The sequence below is a fragment of the Coloeus monedula genome, assembly GCF_965178545.1.
Source record: "Coloeus monedula genome assembly, chromosome: 6".
Taxonomy (NCBI): Eukaryota; Metazoa; Chordata; class Aves; order Passeriformes; family Corvidae; genus Coloeus; species Coloeus monedula.
In genome coordinates, this window is record NC_138786.1 from 266,472 (window position 1) to 282,360 (window position 15,889).

Here is a 15,889-nt window from a genome sequence, read left to right on the forward strand (position 1 = left end):
AGCCTGGCACAGAGTGGGGGTCCCTGGTGGCCCCAGCCTGCCCCTTCCCCTCTTCACACGCAGGAGGTGGGAGGTGGTCGGTGCCTTTATTGGGACGCCGAGCCGGAGGGGAAAATGAGGCACGGGGGGAACGGGGACCCCCCTGGTGCCCTGAGGAGCTGGGGCGGGTGGAGGGTGAAGAGGTGGGGAGGGAAAGGGGGGAGATGGGAGGGAGGAGAGGACAGGAAGGAGGCACGAGGGATGCAGAGAGGGAAGGAAGGACGGAGGGAGGAAGGGATGAAGGGAGGCAGGGAGGGAGGAGGGACAAGTGAAGGAAGGATGGGAGGAGAGAGAAAGGGGTAAAGGAAAGAGGGAAGGAGGCAGGGATGGAGGGAGGAGGGAGAGGAGGAGGCGGGAGCGAAGGATGGAGGGGTGGGAGGAGGGAGGCGAGGGACAGGAGGGGCAGAGTCAGGGCTGGGGGTCGCTGAGACGGCCCATGAAGACGGGGAAGTCGCCGGTGTTGTGCCAGAGGACGAAGAGGAAGGGGCGCAGGGCCTCCAGCACCAGGGCCGAGCGCGCCACCGAGGTGGCCATGGCCGCCGCCGCCTCCACGCCGGCCTCGTCCAGTGCCAGCACCGCCCGGTGCCGCGCCGTGTCCACCGCCGCCGGGCCCCGCGCCAGCCCGCACAGCTCCGCGTCCAGGAACAGCCCGTAGTCTGCGGCACCCGGCCTCAGCGCCACTCCCGCGGCACACGGGGACACCGCGGCAGCGGGGGCCGAGGGGACACCGGGGACGGAGGGGGCACCGCGGGGACCCGCGGACACAAGGGACCCAGGGAAGACCGGGGGGACAGGGACGCTGGGGATAGGGGAGACACCGGGACACTCCGGGGACACTGGGAGGCGCCAGGGGACACTCAGGGATGCGGGGAACACCGGGGGCATGGGGGATATTTGGGCCACTGGGGACGTGAGAGACAGCAGGGGTAATACGGGGACACTGGGATGCAAGGGGACATCCGGGGCGCTGGGGACATGGGGGGCACCAGGGACGCGGGGGTGGGGGGGGGGAACTCAGGGGAAACCAAAGGTGTGGGGATACCAGGGACATTGTGGTCTTTGGGGACACGGGGGAAAGTGACCCCCAGGGGACGGGTCCTTACCCATGTCGTGGACCAGAGCCACCACGTCCAGGTCGAGGTCGAGGCGCAGGCGGGGCAGGGACAGCGCGGTGGGCCGGTGCGGGGTGCGGGCCGCCCGCCGCAGCAGCGCCAGGAAGGTCGGGGCGTCCAGCGCCCGCTCCAGGGTCTCCAGAGGCTCCAGGGGCCCCCGTGGCATCAGCACCACCAGGCTCAGCCCCCCATTCAGCTCCAGCCGCCCCACCTGTGGGGCAGACCCCCACCTAAGGGCCACTGCGGGGACCCCGTGGGCTGGCACCCCCCCAGTGCCACCAGGGAGGTGCCAGCCTGGCATGCCCCAAAGTCCCAGGGGAGCGAGGCCACGGCCTGTGCCCCGTTCGGTGCCAGGGCAGTGACATCAGCCTGGCATCCTCCCCGAGCGCCGCAGGAGCTACGCCACAGCCTGGCACTCCTCCTCAGCGCCGCTGGAGTGGCATCATGCCACTGTCCCCCCAGCAGCGACCCTCCAGACCCCCAGCGCCTGGCGGCCAGTCCCGGCCACGGCGTACCTGGACCTGCAGGCGGGAGTCGGTGAAGGAGGCCACCGGGTACTTGGCGCTGGTCATGGTGGGCACCTCGCGGGGCGGGTGCCCGGGCCGCAGGAAGGGCAGCAGCACCGTCTTCTTGCGGTCCAGCGGCGTGCGCCAGGCGGCTGCGGGGACACGGCACCGCGGCTGGGGGGCGGGGGCCACCGGAGGGCCGCACGGGGCAGCCTCAGCCCCGCGCCCCATGCCCGGCGGATGCCCGGCGGATGCCCGGTGGCGGGGCCGTACCGCGCAGGTGGACGGCGCTGAGCAGCAGCAGGCGGGGCTCGGGGGGCAGCGCGGACAGCAGCGTGGGCAGCAGCCCTTTGCTGGCCTCCCGCACCCAGGCGTTGATGCGCTGCAGGTCCAGGCTCTCGTTGCCGCTCAGGGCGTCCGGGAGGGCGCCGTAGAAGCGCAGGGAGTCATTGAGGAAGCGGGGCCGGAGGTGCAGCTCTGCGGGGCGGCACGGTGCCGGTGTCAGCCCGGCGCCCACCCGGCAGCGGCACCCCAGCGGCACCCGGTGCCCGCCTCACCTGGGTGGTGGAAGATTTGGGCGGCCGAGAAGAGGCCGGGCGCGCTGGCCAGCTGCTGCAGGGCGCCGTGCACGCAGTCCAGCCCCGACGGGTACGCCAGGAGGGCGGCCAGACGCTCCTGGGTCTCACCGCGGGCGCCTGCGGAGGGGCACAGGGGAAGCTCAGCGAGCCGCCCCGGCTGACAGCGGTGACACGGCGCTGCCGCTGCCCACGGGCAGCCCCTCACCCAGCAGCAGGTGCGAGAGCCCCACGGCGACGTTGATGGGGGAGAAGAGCAGGTTGGCGTCGGGCTGGGCAGCCGCTGCCATGTGCTGGTAGAAGCGGAGGGCGAAGGTGCCCAGAGCCTCGGCCACGGCCGCCTGCTGCTCCCCCGTGGGCTCCCCGCAGCTCTCGGCCGGCTCCTCGTCCCCGGGGCAGGGCGGGGCATCGGTGCCAGGCGTGGGCACTGCCGTGGTCCCCTCGGCCTCGGCGCCCGCCTCCTCCGGTGCTCCCTCGGGCGCTGTGGGGCTGGGGGCATCCCACCCATGCCATCCCAGGCCCTCGGGGTGGGCGCTGGGGGTGGGCACAGGCAGCACGGGGGCCTCCGTGTCCTGCGAGGGAGCCGGGGCGCGAGCAGGGGGCACAGGCGGTGTCGGGTGCTCTCTGAGCAGCGTCATCCAGCTGGGAGAGGCCTCCAGAGTGAGCACCTGGGCACAGGGACTTGCGTGAGGGCGGCATGGGGCACACGGGTGGGGGGCTCAGGTGAGGGGATGTAGAGAGGTGGCGGCCACAGGGAGCCCGGGTCCCTGGGCCACACTTACCGGGGTGACAGTGACCGTGGCTGTGGCCACCAGCCACGCCAGAGGCAGCCAGAGCGTCTTGGTGGGCATGCTGGTGGGAGGGCACAGGTCAAGGGCAGGAGGGACACCCAGCACCCCCAGCCCGGCACCTGCACCCCCACTCCCTGCACCACCCGTACCCCCACCCCTTGCAGCCCCACTCCAGGGTGCCCCCGCTCTGTCCCCCCCGGGGGACCGGGGGTGGGAGGAGGCAGCACCCCGGGCCCACCTGGGTGCCCGGCGGGTCAGTCCCTGCGTGTCCAGCGGGCGCCGGGGGATCTGGCCGCGTCCGACCCTGCCTGGTTAAAGATTAAGGAGGTTCCCGTAAATCAGCCGGGACACGGCCGGGATGCGGGGGCAGCCGTGGGGGACGGGCAGGGGGGTGCGGGGGCAGCCGCGATGCGGCCCCGCGGCCCGTTTTGCTCCCGTCAGGCACACTCTGGGCGGGGCTCCGGCTCTCTGTCACCCACCGCCCCTGGGACCTCGGGGTGACGGGGGTCGCCGGCCGCCCCGGGCCGGTCTGTCCCCACCCACCCGTGCCGGGGGCGCGGCCGGAGAACCTCGTCCCGCCCGCCCAGAGGCGTGACTCCACGGAGCCCATCCCCGTGGCACCGGGCACAGACCACCATGGCCGGGCGGATCGCCAAGGTGGGCACCGGGGGCACCGGGACTGGACCAGGACTCCGAGACCGCTGCGGTACCGGCGCGGGGGTCCTGGTGTCCGCACCGGAGCGGGGGCCGAGGGGAGCCGAGCTTGTGGTGCGGGGATCCCGGTACCGGGGAGAGGCAGGGCTGGGGTGTCAGTACCGGTGCGGGGATCCCGGTACCGGGGAGAGGCAGGGCTGGGGTGTCAGTGCCGGTGCGGGGATCCCGGTACCGGGGAGAGGCAGGGCTGGGGTGTCAGTACCGGTGCGGGGGTCCCGGTACCGGGGAGTGGCGGGGCTGGGGGTGTTAGTGCCGGTGCGGGGGTCCCGGTACCGGGGAGAGGCGGGGCTGGGGGATGTTAGTGCCGGTGCGGGGATCCCGGTACCGGGGAGAGGCGGGGCTGGGGTGTCAGTGCCGGTGCGGGGGTCCCGGTGCCGGGGTGCGACGGGAGCAGTACCGGGGTGCAGAGTCTCCGGTGCGGGGGTGCCGAATCCCCCGGCCCGTTTCAGTTTCGTTTCCCCGGCGGGGCGGCCCCGCCCAGGGGTGTGTCCAGGCTGGCGGCCCCGACCATAACGGTGCGCCCGGTAATTAAACTCTGCCCATTAAGGCGTGGCCCGCGGTGTGACCCCGCCCGGAGGCGTGTCCGGGATGGAGGATTAACCTATGGAGGGGTCTCTCGGGACACGCCCTTTGGGGCGGAGGTGTGTCCCGAGCGGCCCCGCCCACGCCTGCCCCACCCCTTCCGCAGGAGCTGGAGGAGGCGCGGCGCTGGGAGGGGGCCCGCGACGTGCGGCTGCTGGACGGGAACGTGCGGCGCTGGGGGGGGCTCCTGCTGCCCGTGCGTGGGGAGAGGGCACGGGGGGCTGCGGGCGGTGTGAGGGTCCCCTGGGCATGGGGGACATGCGGGCTTGCAGGGCAGATGGCCCCCTGGGGGCATGGGAGGGACTGAGGGTGACCCTTGGGACCAGGGGTGACTCAAGGGGGCGCTGAGTGAGGGTCTCTATCAGGACAGAATTGGGGAGGGTCCCTCTGAGGACACTCTCGAGTCCTGGGCTGGGGACGCTGGGTGGAGGTTCCCCTCCTGAGGGGCTTGGGCTGGCACGGGGGAGGCTCTATGGGGGGCATGGGGGTCACTGGGTATCAGGGCTGGACAGGGACCTCCCCCGATGGACGCTGTGGCAGAGGGGGCTGAGGTGCCGCCACACCCCGGCAGAACAACCCCCCATACAACACGGGCGCCTTCCGCTTCGAGCTGACCTTCTCCCCCCACCACCCGCTGGAGCCCCCCCGCGCCACCCTCCGCACCCCCATCTACCACCCCAGCGTGGACCCCGAGGGCCGCGTCTGCCAGCCCCTCACCGCCCACGAGCACTGGCAGCACACCACCCGCGCCATCCAAGGTGGGCACCGCGGGGACGGGGGGCACAGCGCCGGAGGTGCCCCTCTGACCGCCCCGCCCCTGCAGTGCTGCAGGACCTGCTGCTGCAGCTGGACAGCCCAGACCCGGAGCGGGTGCTGCGGCCGGACGTGGCCCGAGAGCTGCAGGAGCGCCCCGAGGAGTTCCGGCGCCGGGCAGAGGAGTACACCCGGCTCCACGCCGAGCCGCGCCCCGAGCCCCGTACATAAGGCAATAAATTCTCTCCATCGCCTGCTCTGGCTCCGGGTGGCCTCACTGGGAGGACGGGGGGCTCCAGGAGATGCTGCCCCCCACACGTGCGAGCCCTGGGGGATGTCACCCTCCTGGTGGCAGAGCCAGGGCTGCGCCCAACCCGGCGCCAACGCCCAGACACTCCTCGGTGCCAGCGTCCCTCCCTCCAGAGACGAGGCCACCACCGCCTGGCACCGCGGCCTTTACTGCTGGGGGACAGAGCGGGGGACAAAGAGGGGGATGGCATAGCTGGGGGCCTGTGGGGGACCCTCTCAGCGCTTCTTGGTCTTCACGAGCCCCTTGGCCACCAGGCAGCGGTACAGCTCCTGCACGTACGTGTACACGCACTTGGCGTCCGGCACCGGCAGCCGCACCATGTCCTCCACCTCCAGCAGCGGGGCACAGCCCGCCCGCTCCCTGTGGGGGTGACAGGGCGGTCACCGGGGCCGGGGGGTGGCCGGGGGGGACCGGGGGCCCGGGGCTGCGCTCACGCACTCGGCGGTGGCGAAGGCCAGGGCGAAGTTGTCCCGGCGGGCGTCGGGCTCCAGGGTGGCAAAGTCGAAGGCGTCGGGGAAGAAGCTGTGCAGGAGGGCGCAGAAGGCCAGGCCGCTGCCCCAGCTCCCCGAGAAGTTCTGCACGTCCACGTGCTGCGCGGGCAGGGGGGTCAGGCCAGCCCCGGGCCCCCACCGGACCCTCCCGCCGCCCCCCAGCTGCACTCACCGGGTACCCGCGGGTGCGGGCGCGGCACCACTCCAGCAGCATCGTCTTGACCGTGGCGGCTCCCCCCGAGCGCCGCAGGTGCGGGGCTGGGCCCTTGGCAGCCCTGGGGGGATCTGGGCTGTGGGACCCCCACACCCCGCCATCCCCCGTAGGGACCCCCAGCCCCTCTGTGACCCCGCTGCCCCCTGACTCTGGGCCCCCAGTGCCCCACGGTGACACAGCCCCCCCCTTATTGCCCTCCGTACCCGGTTGCCCCATGCCCCCCAATGTCCCCTCTGTCCCATACCCTCCCTCACTGCCCCATGCCCCCCCCAGTACCACCCCTGCCCCACGGAGCCCCAGTTCCCCTGTGACCCCCTTGCCCTGCGCCCCCCAATACCCCCACTGTGCCGTGCCCCCACCATGGCCCCCAATTTCCCCTGCACCTCCCATTGCCTCAACGCTTCCCAACGCCACCACCGCTCCATGACCCACCCATCCCGCTGCCCCCACTCCCGCGTAGGCCCCCAGTCCCCCCGCGTCCCCCACTCCCTCAATGCCCCTCCTGGCCCCCACTCCCTGTGCCCGCCATGGGGCCAGGCCCCTCTCACCCTCCGAACTTCTCCAGGATGGCGCTGCGTCCCTGTGCCCGGGACCCCACTCGCGGCCGCCCCCCGGCCCCCTCCAGCCTCAGCCTCTGTCCCGCCGAACCGGGGGCTGCCTTTTCCCGTGGCCCCCCTGCTGGAGCACCCCTGCAGGCACACACGGGTGGGACAGCCATGAGCCCGGGGTTGTGGGGTGCCGCTCCTGGGGAGGGGCAGTGCCGTGCCACGTGTGGGGACACTCACTTCTTGCTGTCCCCCGCATCCTCGGTGGTGCCAGCTGCAAGGAGAGAGGCAGGGTCAGAGGGGTGCAAGGGGGCACCCACACCCCCTCTAGGCACCCCTGGGGTTCAAGGTCCTTTCCCATGGGGAGGATGGACACCGTGTGGGGCAGCGGTGACCCCAGGACACTCGGGTGCCATTGCCCACATGGCTCTTACCTGGGGAGGACGCTGGGGATGCTGGGGACGTAGGGGTCGTGGGGGAGGTGGGGGACATAGGGGATGTGGGGGACGTGGGGGACGTGGGGCTGGTGGCCCCCTCTGGGGACGAGCAGGGAGCGAACTCGGGCCACAGCTCGTCGTCCTCGTCCTGAAGCCAAGTGGGCTCCTGTAAGCAACAGGCAGGGTGCCACTGCCAGCACGGGCGGTGTCACTCACACAATGTCCCTGGCACTGTCATCCCGGCCTTGGCACTCTCACCCTGCCCCGGCAAAGTGAGAGTGTCCCCATCCCTACCGCGGCCGCCCTCCCCACCGCCTCCTGCCCTGGCTGTGCCGCCACCTCCCCTCCGACCCCTCCTCACCTGTCGGCGCCGGGTGTTCCCCGCTGCTGCCGGCGCCGCTTTCCCCCCGGTACCGTCCTCGGTGCCCCCTCCGGTGCCCCCGGCTGTCCCTGCCTCGGCACCGCCACCACCGTCCCCGGCATCGCCCCCGACATCGCCCCCGGCACCCTTGGGTGCTTCTGCCCCGCCATCGCCGGCAGCCTCTCCCCCCGCGCACCCCCCCGAGCCCCCCGAATCCTCCCGTTCCCCCGCCGTGTCCTTCCCTTCACCCCTCGTGTCCCCCGCATCGCCCCCCGTATCCCCCTCTCCAGCCCTTGTGCCCTTCCCTTCACCCCCCGTGTCCCCCCCATCGCTCCCCGCTTCCCGAGCTTCCTCCCCACGCTGCGGGGTCGTCGCTTCCCCGCTGCCCGCCCCCGGCCCCGCGGCGGGGTCAGAGGGGGTGTCCGGGGTCGGGCTACCGCGGGTGGGGGTGCCGGGGGTGGGGGTGTCTGAGGTGGGGGTGCCGGGGGTCGGGGTGCTCGCGGTGGGGGTGTCCGGGGTGGGGGTGCTCGCGGTGGGGGTGTCCGGGGTGGGGGTGTCCGACGTGGGGGTGTCCGAGGTGGGGGTGTCCGAGGTGGGGGTGTCCGGGGTGGGGGTTTCGGCGTCTCCCGGAGCCTCCATGTCGCTGCGGTCACCGCTGCAGGGGCACGGGGCCGTCACAGGGGAGCCCCCCGATGACGCCGTGAGCTTGCCCGTGCCCCCCCCAGCCCGGGTAAGCCCCCTCCTGCCCCTGTCCCCACGCCCTCCTCCAGCCCCGGCACTCCCTCGTCGGGCACCCCGGTTGCCCCACCCAGGCTCCCCCGTTCCCTATCCCGACACCGCAATAACACAGCCCGGTCCCTCCACTTCTTCGTGCGGCCGCACATGCCCCAAACCAACCCTCCCATTCCCCTCCTGCCCCACTCCCCGTCCCTCCCGTGCCCCATGTCAGCACCCCTGTGCCCCTCCCTGCCCCCATGTCCCCTCCCGACCACCCGTATCCCATCCCGGTGCCGCCATATCCCTCTCCCGATCCCACGCGTCTTCTCCCGGCCCTCCAGTTCCCACTGCCGGCCCCCTGTAACCCCTTCCCGGTCTCCCTTGCTTCCCCGCGGTGTCCCTCCCCGGAGCCCCCCGGCCCCTACCCTCCCGGCCTCTCCCCGCTCCACCCCCGCCCCACGTACCCCCGTTCCCCCGGGAGCCCCCCGGAGCCCCTCGCCCCGTACCCTCCGGCCGCTGCCGCTCCGCCGCCCCTGCTGCGCCCCGGCCCCCCCGCCCGGCGCTATTTTTACCCGGCGGGGGCAGGTGCCGCCTTCACTCACCGCCCACCCGCGGGGCACGCGTGGGGCCGGGCCGGACACCCGGGCACGGCTGGGGCGGGGGGACACGGCGACAGTCCCAGCCGGACAGCGGTGACACGCCAGAGGAGCCCACGGCGGGGGACCGAGCCCGTGTCGGAGGACCCGAGGGGCACGGGAGACACGGACACCCCGGGCAGGGACAGGGAGACTTGGGGGTCACAGGCACACGGGCGAGGCGGGGAACACAGACACGCGAGGGTACGTGGGAGGACACAGCGGGGACGCGGGCACACGGGGGACGCGGGGAACACGGGGAGGGCAGGGACACAGATTCCCCGGGGGCATCGAGGGACACGGACACCTGGGCCCTGAGGTCACCCGGGGACAGCGCGGGCAGGACGGCGGGACTCAGGAGGACCCAAGGAGAGGGGACCCAGGGAACACAGAGGGGGTGTCCCGGGGGACCCGGAGACCCCGGCCATGCCCGGGTACGGTCCCGGCGATAGCCACGCCCCCTGCGGGCTGACCACGCCCCCTGCGAGCTGGCCACGCCCCTGCGGGGCAAAGGCCGGGCAGAGCGCGCGCCTTCCCCTCCCGCCGCTCGGCCGCCGCCACGCCCCTCCAGCGCGACCAATCAGCGCTAGGGACGCACCCCTGGTCCCGCCTTCGCCCGCACGCGATTGGTCGATCCCGGCGCTGGGGCGGGGCCGCTGCGCGGGTGGGCGGAAGCGCGGCGCCCACGTGGTTCCTGCAGGGAGCCGCCGCCGGGTCCCGAACCGAGCGGGACCGGGGGGTCCAACGGGGCCGATCCGAGCGGGGCCGGGCCCAGAGGGACCGTGGTCAGGACCGGGACCGAGCGGGGCCGGTGCTGGCTGCCATGGATCCGCTGCGGGCTCAGCAGCTGGCGGCCGAGCTGGAGGTTGAGATGATGGCCGACATGTACAACCGGTGCGGCCCGCCGGCGGGGGCAGTGGGGGTGTTGGGGTACCGGGGGGTGTCCGTGGCTTGGGGGACCCTGGGGCGCTGGGGTTGGAGGGGTGTGCGGGGGGTCCTAGGGGACACCCGGAAAAGGAGGGGGCCCCGGAGGTGCCCGAGGATGGGGGACAGTGGGGGGGTCCTAGGGGTGCCGGGGATGGCTATGACGGGGGATACTGGGGGGCGTTGGGGTGCAGAGGCCGGGGTCCCGGTGCGGTGATGATGGGGGTACAGGACGTGTCGGGGTGCAAGGGCTGGGGGTGCCGGCGATGGCGATAACGGGGAGTACCGGGGGGGTGCTGAGGTGCGGGGCTGCCTCCCGGGGGTGGCGACGGCGGGGTACAGGAGATGCTGGGGCGCGGGGTGGGGGTCCCGGGGGCGGCGATGGCGGGGTACAGGACGTGCTGGGGCGCAGGGCCGGGCCCCGGGTGGCGCGGGGCTCAGGCGCGGTGCGGTCCGTGCAGGATGACCCAGGCGTGCCACCGCAAGTGCGTCCCGCCGCACTACAAGGAGTCGGAGCTGTCCAAAGGGGAGTGCGTGTGCCTGGACCGCTGCGTGGCCAAGTACCTGGAGGTGCACGAGCGGATGGGCAAGAAGCTGACGGAGCTGTCGCTGCAGGACGAGGAGCTGCTCAAGCGAATGCAGCAGGGCACCGGCACCGCCTGAGCCCGGCACCCCAATAAACCGGGGGCGTCTGCTGTGCTCCCCTCGCCCCCCAAACCCACCCCGTGGCCGTGTGTTGGGGTACGTGGTGCCCGTGGCTGCTGCTGGGAGCCCCCCTCGCTGTCCCCAGCTGCCCCGTGTCGTGTCCTTGTGGGGGGCACCCCTGGGTGCCCCCCCCGGCTGGACCTAGCCCATGTAATCCCCTGGATTAGGCAGAGCCGGGCTGAGCCCCTTGTAATCCCCAGTGGGGTGGGACAGGGCTCAGCCCCTCCCTTTCTGTCTGTGCTGGGGGTCACCAGAGGGGACAACCGGGGGGCCCTGTACTGGGACACAGCCCCGGAGGGGCAGGGCACAGGGACACCCTCACATGGACACCCCCAGGACACCCAGCCCCCGGCTGAGGATACACAGGTGGAACCATGTGGGGACAACCCAGGGACACCTCTGCCTGGGCAAAGACGGCACGGGGACAGCCAGAGACCACAGGGGAGGGGGCATGGGGACACCCCCACAGGGACAGCCTGCATGCACACACACAAACTGACACCCCCCCCACACACCCCTGGGGACAGCTGCAGGGGACAAGGGGCACATGGACACCCAGGGAGCTACACCCGCTGAGGGACACCCCACCCTGTGTGAGGGACCCCTGCTGAGGGGCACCCCAGGGCTGACACACGCCCCGAGGGACGCACGGTGGGTGGGCAGGGGCCGTGTCCCTGCGCCCGCAGCCCGGCAGCGTGTGCTCCATCTGTGTGCCAGCGCCTGCGGCAAGTGGGTCAGGCTGCGCAGGGCGCGGGTGACGGCGCGGGGGTGGCTCTGCACCCCGCGGCTCCCGTGATACCCGCCAGCACCCTGCCGGGGGTGCGGGGTGTCGGCGTCACGGGAGCCTGCGCGTCCCCGGCCCCGCGGTGGCGCTGGCTGCGTGTGGCCGCACACCCCGCGGGGGGTGTCCGTCCGTCCGCCCGTCCATCCATCCATCCATCTCCCCCGCAGCGCCCTGCACGCCTCGCTGCCCTGCTGCCCGCCGTTGCCATCAATATTTCAGGAGCGGCAGGCGGTGACCTGGAACGCCAATGGCCCCCCCCCCCCCCCGCCCCCGCAGCAGCCAGGCCCCGCTCTCCCAAAATAAGACCATTTTTAATAAATAATTTCCCACCTTTTGGTTCCTGTTGGGGGTTTTTCCCGCTCAGGATGGGAGGGGACCCCCTTCTGCATCCTGCTGCCCCCACCCGCTGCCTGTTCCCCGCAGTTCTTGAGGCCTCCCCCGGGGAGAAGGGGGGCACGGGCGCCCCGAGGAGCCGGGACCCCCCCTGGGGCGCCGAGGGGGGCTCAGAGTCGGGGCAGGATCAGAGCCAGGAGGGGCAGGAGGACGGGGGCCCGGCGGGGCGCGGCGGCGGCCATGGGGGCGCAGGGGTCATGGGGGCAGCTGGCGTCCTCGGGGGGCCCGCGGGAGTCACGGGACGGGGGGGGCGGCCGGGGCTGGGGTCCCCGCAGGTCGTGGGGGGGCAGCCCGTCGCGGTAGAAGGCGGAGGGCGGCGCGGCCGGGAGGGTGCCGGGGCGACCCAGCGCCCGCCCCGGGGTGCCCATCACCGCCACCCCATTGCCGCCGCCGGCGGTGCCATCTTCCATCTCCTCGTCGTCGTCGTCGTCGTCGTCGTCGGGGCAGGCGTCGAAGTCGCGGGGGCGGAGCTGGCGCAGGTCGGTGCCGCGGCGGTGCGGGGGGCTGGCGCATGGCACCGGGGAGCTGGAGACGCGCGTGCGGCGGAACCAGGCCCAGAGCGGGCGAGCGCGGCAGTCGCAGGCCCAGGGGTTGGCGTTGAGGCGCAGGAACTGGAGCGAGGGCAGGGCGGCCAGCGGGTCCCCGGGCAGGGCCACCAGGCTGTTGTTGAACAGGTAGAGGATGGTGAGGCGCGCCAGCCCCCCGAAGGCGCGGCGGTGGATGGCTGCCAGCCGGTTGGCGTGCAGCAGCAGGCGGTCCAGGCTCGCCAGCCCCCGGAAGACGCCCTCCGACAGCGCCCGCAGCCGGTTGCCGTGCAGGAAGAGGTGGCTTAGGTTGGCCAGGTCGGCAAAGAGGTCGTCCTGTGGGGAATGGGAGAGGGGTGGGCGTGGGGTGGGGGTCCACAGGGCTCTGCATCGCCTGCAGAGCCACCGGCGTGGGCCCCACGGAGCCCTGCCCTGGCATCACCCGTCACCCTCTCCCGTGCCCCTGCTCCATGAGCACCACGCAAGGCCTTGTCCCGCGTCCCTGCCGTGCTGGTGTCACCCGTGGTCCTGCCCCACGGCCCGTCACCCTGCTCCATCGGCAGCTCCTGTCACCGCCCCGCTTTCTGGCGCCGTCGGCACCGCCTTGTGTCCCACATCCTGACTCCGCACCCCCTCACCCTGCCCGGCCCCACCTCTGTGCCCAGCACCCGGCCTCACCCACCTGGAGGTAGAGCAGCCCGTTCTCCTGCAGGTAGAGGTACTGGAGGCTGCGGAGGCCGCGGAAGATGCCGCTGGGCAGGCTGGCCAGCCGGCACCGGTACAGGTGCAGGGCCTGGAGGCGGTGGAGGCCGTGGAAGGTGTCGGGGGCCAGGACGCGGAGGTGCGGGTTGTCACCCAGGTCGAGCTCCTCCAGGGCGGGCAGGTGTCGGAAGGTGCCCGGCTGGATGGAGGAGATGTTGTTGGAGTAGAGCCAGAGGGTGACGGTGCTGGGCCCGAAGGTGCCCGCCCGCAGCGCCCCGATGACGTTGTTCTGCAGGAAGAGGCGGCGGGCGCCGGGCGGGAGCCCCGCGGGCACCGAGGAGAAGTTGTTGGCCTGGCAGCTGACGGTGGGCGGCGAGACGTAGCAGGTGCAGAGCGCGGGGCAGGCGGGAGCCCCGCCGGGCACCCACACCAGCGCCGCCAGCAGCAGCAGGGCCGCCGGGCGCCCGCCTGAGGGCACAGCGGGGCGTCAGCGCGGGGCACCGCGCGTCCCCGACCCCCGCGCCGCCGCCGCCCGCCCCCCGCCGCCCCCCGGCAGCCGCAGCCCACGGAGCCTCCCGGGGCCGTGCCCACCCGCCTGGCCGCGGCACTCCAGGAGCGCCCCGGGGACGCCTCTCGGAGCCCCCCGGGGCCGTGCCCACCCCACCGAGCCACGGTTCCTTAGGAGAGTCCCAGGGTCCTGAGCAGTCCCTAGGGCTGGACACCCCCTAGGAGCCCCCCAGGACTGTGCCCACCCACAGGGCCATGGCTCCCCAGGAGAACCCCCCCAAGGTCATGACCACCCCATGGGGCTGGACACCCCGGGTGGGTGTGCCCACCCTCAGGGCCATGGTCCCCGGGAGTCCCCCGAGGGCCGTGCCTCCCCAGGGACCCCCGAAGGCCATGGTCCCCTGGGAGATCCCCAGGACCACAGTGCCCTAGGAGAATCCCAAGGTCACGGCCACCCCATAGGACTGAGCACCTCTTGCAGCCCGCAGATGCCCACCAGCCCCATAGGACTGTGCTCCCCAGGGCCATGCTGCTCCACAGCACCAAGGCTGGGCACCCCAAAAGGTGACCGTCCAGCTGGGACCTCCTGGGGCCGTTCCTGCCACTGGGGCCACGGTCTCCTAGGACCCCCAAAGCTCCCTGACCCCCCCCTGCCGTGGCCACGCTCCCGTGGGACCATGCCCGCCCCACGGTCCACCAGAACCCCCCACAGGGTCACGGACCCCTGGGACCCCCCTCACCCCAGTCGGGGGGGGGGGTCCGTGCCCCCTCCCCAAACGGGGCGGTGCCACGTGCGCGCGTGCCGCGGCCACGTGTGGGGCGGGGCACGCGTGGGCGCGGGCTGACGACACGCGCCGCCGCTCCGGGTGTGCAGCATCCCCCCTTCCCCCCCCCACCCGTGTCCATCCCCCCCCCTCAGGCTGCAACCCGAGAGCTTCATCCATAATTCAGCCCGGCGGCCTGGATCCACGCCCGGGGATGCGTGGATGCGCCCAGTCGCCGCTACCGGGGGAGGGGAAGGGAAGGAGGGGGGCGGTGGGACCCTCCGGTGCACCGGAGGTCACACCGGAGATGCACCGAGGGGTCCCACCGCCCCCTTCCCTCCCTTCCCCTCTGCCGGTGCTCCACGAGTTAGGGGGTGCCCACCCCCCACCCACCCACGGAGGCGTCCGGCGCATCTGCTCAGCGCCGCCCCCCTCCCCCGGCGCCCCGTGCCGGCGTGCGCCCCCCACCCGCGTCCCATCTGTCACTCCCCCACGCCGCGGGCTGACTCAGTTGGGAGCTGAAGTCACCGGTTCTCAGCTTTCCCCCCCTCCCCGGTACCAAGCCCCCCCCCCCCCCACCCCGGTACTTGCGGGTACCCCGCAGACCCCGCGGCACCCACCCGCGGGGTGACCCGGGCACTCCCGGCTCCCCGGCGGTGCCCACATTGTGAACTGGGGGGCGTCTCCACGCCGCGCTGGGGGTCCTGGGGTGGCACCACGTAGCCCCTGGGTCGTGGGACACACCCCGCTGGGGTCGTGGGGTACCCCCACTCCGGGCTGGGGCTCCTGGGGGTGGCTCCGGGCAGCCCGTGGATCGTGGAGCACCCGGAAGCCCGGCTACGCACCCCGGTGCTGCGCAGGGTGTGCCGGGGTTCCTGGGGCACCCGCACGCCGCACTGGGGGTCCCGGGCTGGCACCGAGTACCCCACGTGTCACGGGGCCCCCCCACGCTGGGCTGGGGGCCCCGGGGTGGCACCGGATACCCCGTGCGTCATGAGACAGCCACACTTGGGGCTGGGCTGGCAGCAGGCACCTCGTGGGTCGGGGCGCACCCCCGCGCCGGGCAGCCGGGGGTCGCGGGGTGCCCAGCCTGGGGATGCCCCGGGACCGCGCCCCCACGCCGGGCTGTGCGTTCCGGGGCGGCCCCGGGGTCCCCGCACACCCCGGGGCTCCCCGCGCACCCCGGGGCACCCGCACCCCGAGCGCCGCGGGGCGCCCCGAGCCGGGACCGAGGTCTCCGGGTGGCACCCCAGGGTTCGCCCGACACCCCTGGGACCCCGCCCGACCCCGCGCCTACCTGGGGGCAGGTCCCGAGCCGTGGGGGGCCGCATGGCGGGGCGGCCGCTCAGGCGCTGCCCACCCGCGGGGTCATGGCCGGTGCCGGGGGGGCTGCTCGCCCCCTTCGCCCCCGCCGCGCCGCCGGGAGCAGCAGCCGCCGCCGCCCCGGGGCATGGCACGGGTGGGCTCGGGCTCGGGCACGGGTGGGCTCGGCGCGGCGCTGCCCGCGGCTCCGTGGGGCTGAGCCCTCCCCGCGCCGCGCCTTATCCCGGGGCGGCCGCTCCGCCCCCCGTGCCGGCCCCGCCGCTTAACCCTTCCCGGGCCGGCCCGCCCCAGGCGGGACAGGGGTGGGCACGGGGACCCCGCGGCTCGGCGGGGACAGCGGGGAATGCGCTGCGGGCGTCCACGGGGGGCGCGCCCTGCGGGATCCGCGAGGGGGGCCCCGATGGGGACACGGGGGCGTGGTGGGTTCCCCCCACGGGGGAGGGACGCGGGGCTCGCGTGGGCAGCTGTGAGCGCGGGACGG

The 15,889-nt window shown here is 73.8% G+C and overlaps 5 protein-coding genes and 1 long non-coding RNA gene across 7 annotated transcripts; 2 read left to right on the forward strand and 4 right to left on the reverse strand.

The window, feature by feature from the left end:
* Window positions 1-74: 74 nt before the first annotated feature.
* SERPING1 (serpin family G member 1) lies at window positions 75-5,005 on the reverse strand. 2 transcript variants are annotated; one of them, XM_082283387.1, is made up of 9 exons: window positions 4,135-5,005; window positions 3,262-3,331; window positions 3,015-3,084; window positions 2,441-2,900; window positions 2,215-2,352; window positions 1,931-2,134; window positions 1,667-1,809; window positions 1,143-1,362; window positions 75-695 (listed from the first exon to the last, which is right to left on the reverse strand). In XM_082283387.1, the coding sequence occupies exons 3-9, from the start codon at window positions 3,081-3,083 to the stop codon at window positions 448-450; spliced, it is 1,482 nt and encodes a 493-aa protein (XP_082139513.1). In that variant the 5' UTR covers window position 3,084; window positions 3,262-3,331; window positions 4,135-5,005; the 3' UTR covers window positions 75-447. The 2 variants fall into 2 exon arrangements, with proteins under 2 accessions (XP_082139513.1, XP_082139512.1); XM_082283386.1 differs by having other exon boundaries at window positions 4,063-5,005.
* Window positions 3,657-5,407, forward strand: LOC309574066 (ubiquitin-conjugating enzyme E2 L5-like). Its single transcript, XM_082283389.1, has 4 exons — window positions 3,657-3,680; window positions 4,426-4,515; window positions 4,891-5,077; window positions 5,143-5,407. The coding sequence occupies exons 1-4, from the start codon at window positions 3,660-3,662 to the stop codon at window positions 5,301-5,303; spliced, it is 459 nt and encodes a 152-aa protein (XP_082139515.1). The 5' UTR covers window positions 3,657-3,659; the 3' UTR covers window positions 5,304-5,407.
* A 103-nt stretch (window positions 5,408-5,510) lies between these two features.
* SMTNL1 (smoothelin like 1) lies at window positions 5,511-7,563 on the reverse strand. The gene is made up of 7 exons (XM_082283388.1): window positions 7,431-7,563; window positions 7,067-7,235; window positions 6,873-6,906; window positions 6,636-6,776; window positions 6,046-6,148; window positions 5,821-5,972; window positions 5,511-5,742 (listed from the first exon to the last, which is right to left on the reverse strand). The coding sequence occupies exons 2-7, from the start codon at window positions 7,122-7,124 to the stop codon at window positions 5,598-5,600; spliced, it is 633 nt and encodes a 210-aa protein (XP_082139514.1). The 5' UTR covers window positions 7,125-7,235; window positions 7,431-7,563; the 3' UTR covers window positions 5,511-5,597.
* A 321-nt stretch (window positions 7,564-7,884) lies between these two features.
* LOC309574728 lies at window positions 7,885-9,282 on the reverse strand. The gene is made up of 2 exons (XR_014226550.1): window positions 8,654-9,282; window positions 7,885-8,085 (listed from the first exon to the last, which is right to left on the reverse strand). It is a non-coding gene; the product is annotated as an uncharacterized lncRNA (long non-coding RNA).
* Window positions 9,283-9,465: 183 nt separating this feature from the next.
* Window positions 9,466-11,485, forward strand: TIMM10 (translocase of inner mitochondrial membrane 10). Its single transcript, XM_082283094.1, has 2 exons — window positions 9,466-9,676; window positions 10,168-11,485. Exons 1-2 carry the CDS (start codon window positions 9,606-9,608, stop codon window positions 10,367-10,369), a joined length of 273 nt encoding a protein of 90 aa, XP_082139220.1. The 5' UTR covers window positions 9,466-9,605; the 3' UTR covers window positions 10,370-11,485.
* A 213-nt stretch (window positions 11,486-11,698) lies between these two features.
* On the reverse strand, window positions 11,699-15,416 carry RTN4RL2 (reticulon 4 receptor like 2; the record flags this gene model as incomplete). Its single annotated transcript, XM_082282796.1, has 3 exons — window positions 11,699-12,448; window positions 12,795-13,282; window positions 15,383-15,416. The coding sequence occupies 3 exons, from the start codon at window positions 15,414-15,416 to the stop codon at window positions 11,699-11,701; spliced, it is 1,272 nt and encodes a 423-aa protein (XP_082138922.1).
* Between the last annotated feature and the right edge of the window lie 473 nt (window positions 15,417-15,889).

Bases quoted from the DNA above. Each gene is read 5' to 3' on its own strand.
- SMTNL1 (XM_082283388.1), bottom strand. From the start codon at position 7,124: ATGTCCCCCACCTCCCCCACGACCCCTACGTCCCCAGCATCCCCAGCG. The intron at 6,149-6,635 runs GTGAGAGGGGCC...AGATCCCCCCAG, and splicing joins ATCCTGGAGAAGTTCGGAGG to GGCTGCCAAGGGCCCAGCCC. The intron at 5,743-5,820 runs GTGCGTGAGCGC...TCACCCCCACAG, and splicing joins CTGGCCTTCGCCACCGCCGA to GGAGCGGGCGGGCTGTGCCC.
- TIMM10 (XM_082283094.1), top strand. From the start codon at position 9,606: ATGGATCCGCTGCGGGCTCAGCAGCTGGCGGCCGAGCTGGAGGTTGAG. The intron at 9,677-10,167 runs GTGCGGCCCGCC...CGGTCCGTGCAG, and splicing joins ATGGCCGACATGTACAACCG to GATGACCCAGGCGTGCCACC.
- SERPING1 (XM_082283387.1), bottom strand. From the start codon at position 3,083: ATGCCCACCAAGACGCTCTGGCTGCCTCTGGCGTGGCTGGTGGCCACA. The intron at 2,901-3,014 runs GTAAGTGTGGCC...CCCTGTGCCCAG, and splicing joins CCACGGTCACTGTCACCCCG to GTGCTCACTCTGGAGGCCTC. The intron at 2,353-2,440 runs GTGAGGGGCTGC...GCCCCTCCGCAG, and splicing joins GCTCTCGCACCTGCTGCTGG to GCGCCCGCGGTGAGACCCAG.
- LOC309574066 (XM_082283389.1), top strand. From the start codon at position 3,660: ATGGCCGGGCGGATCGCCAAG. The intron at 4,516-4,890 runs GTGCGTGGGGAG...ACACCCCGGCAG, and splicing joins GGGGGGGGCTCCTGCTGCCC to AACAACCCCCCATACAACAC. The intron at 5,078-5,142 runs GTGGGCACCGCG...CCGCCCCTGCAG, and splicing joins CACCACCCGCGCCATCCAAG to TGCTGCAGGACCTGCTGCTG.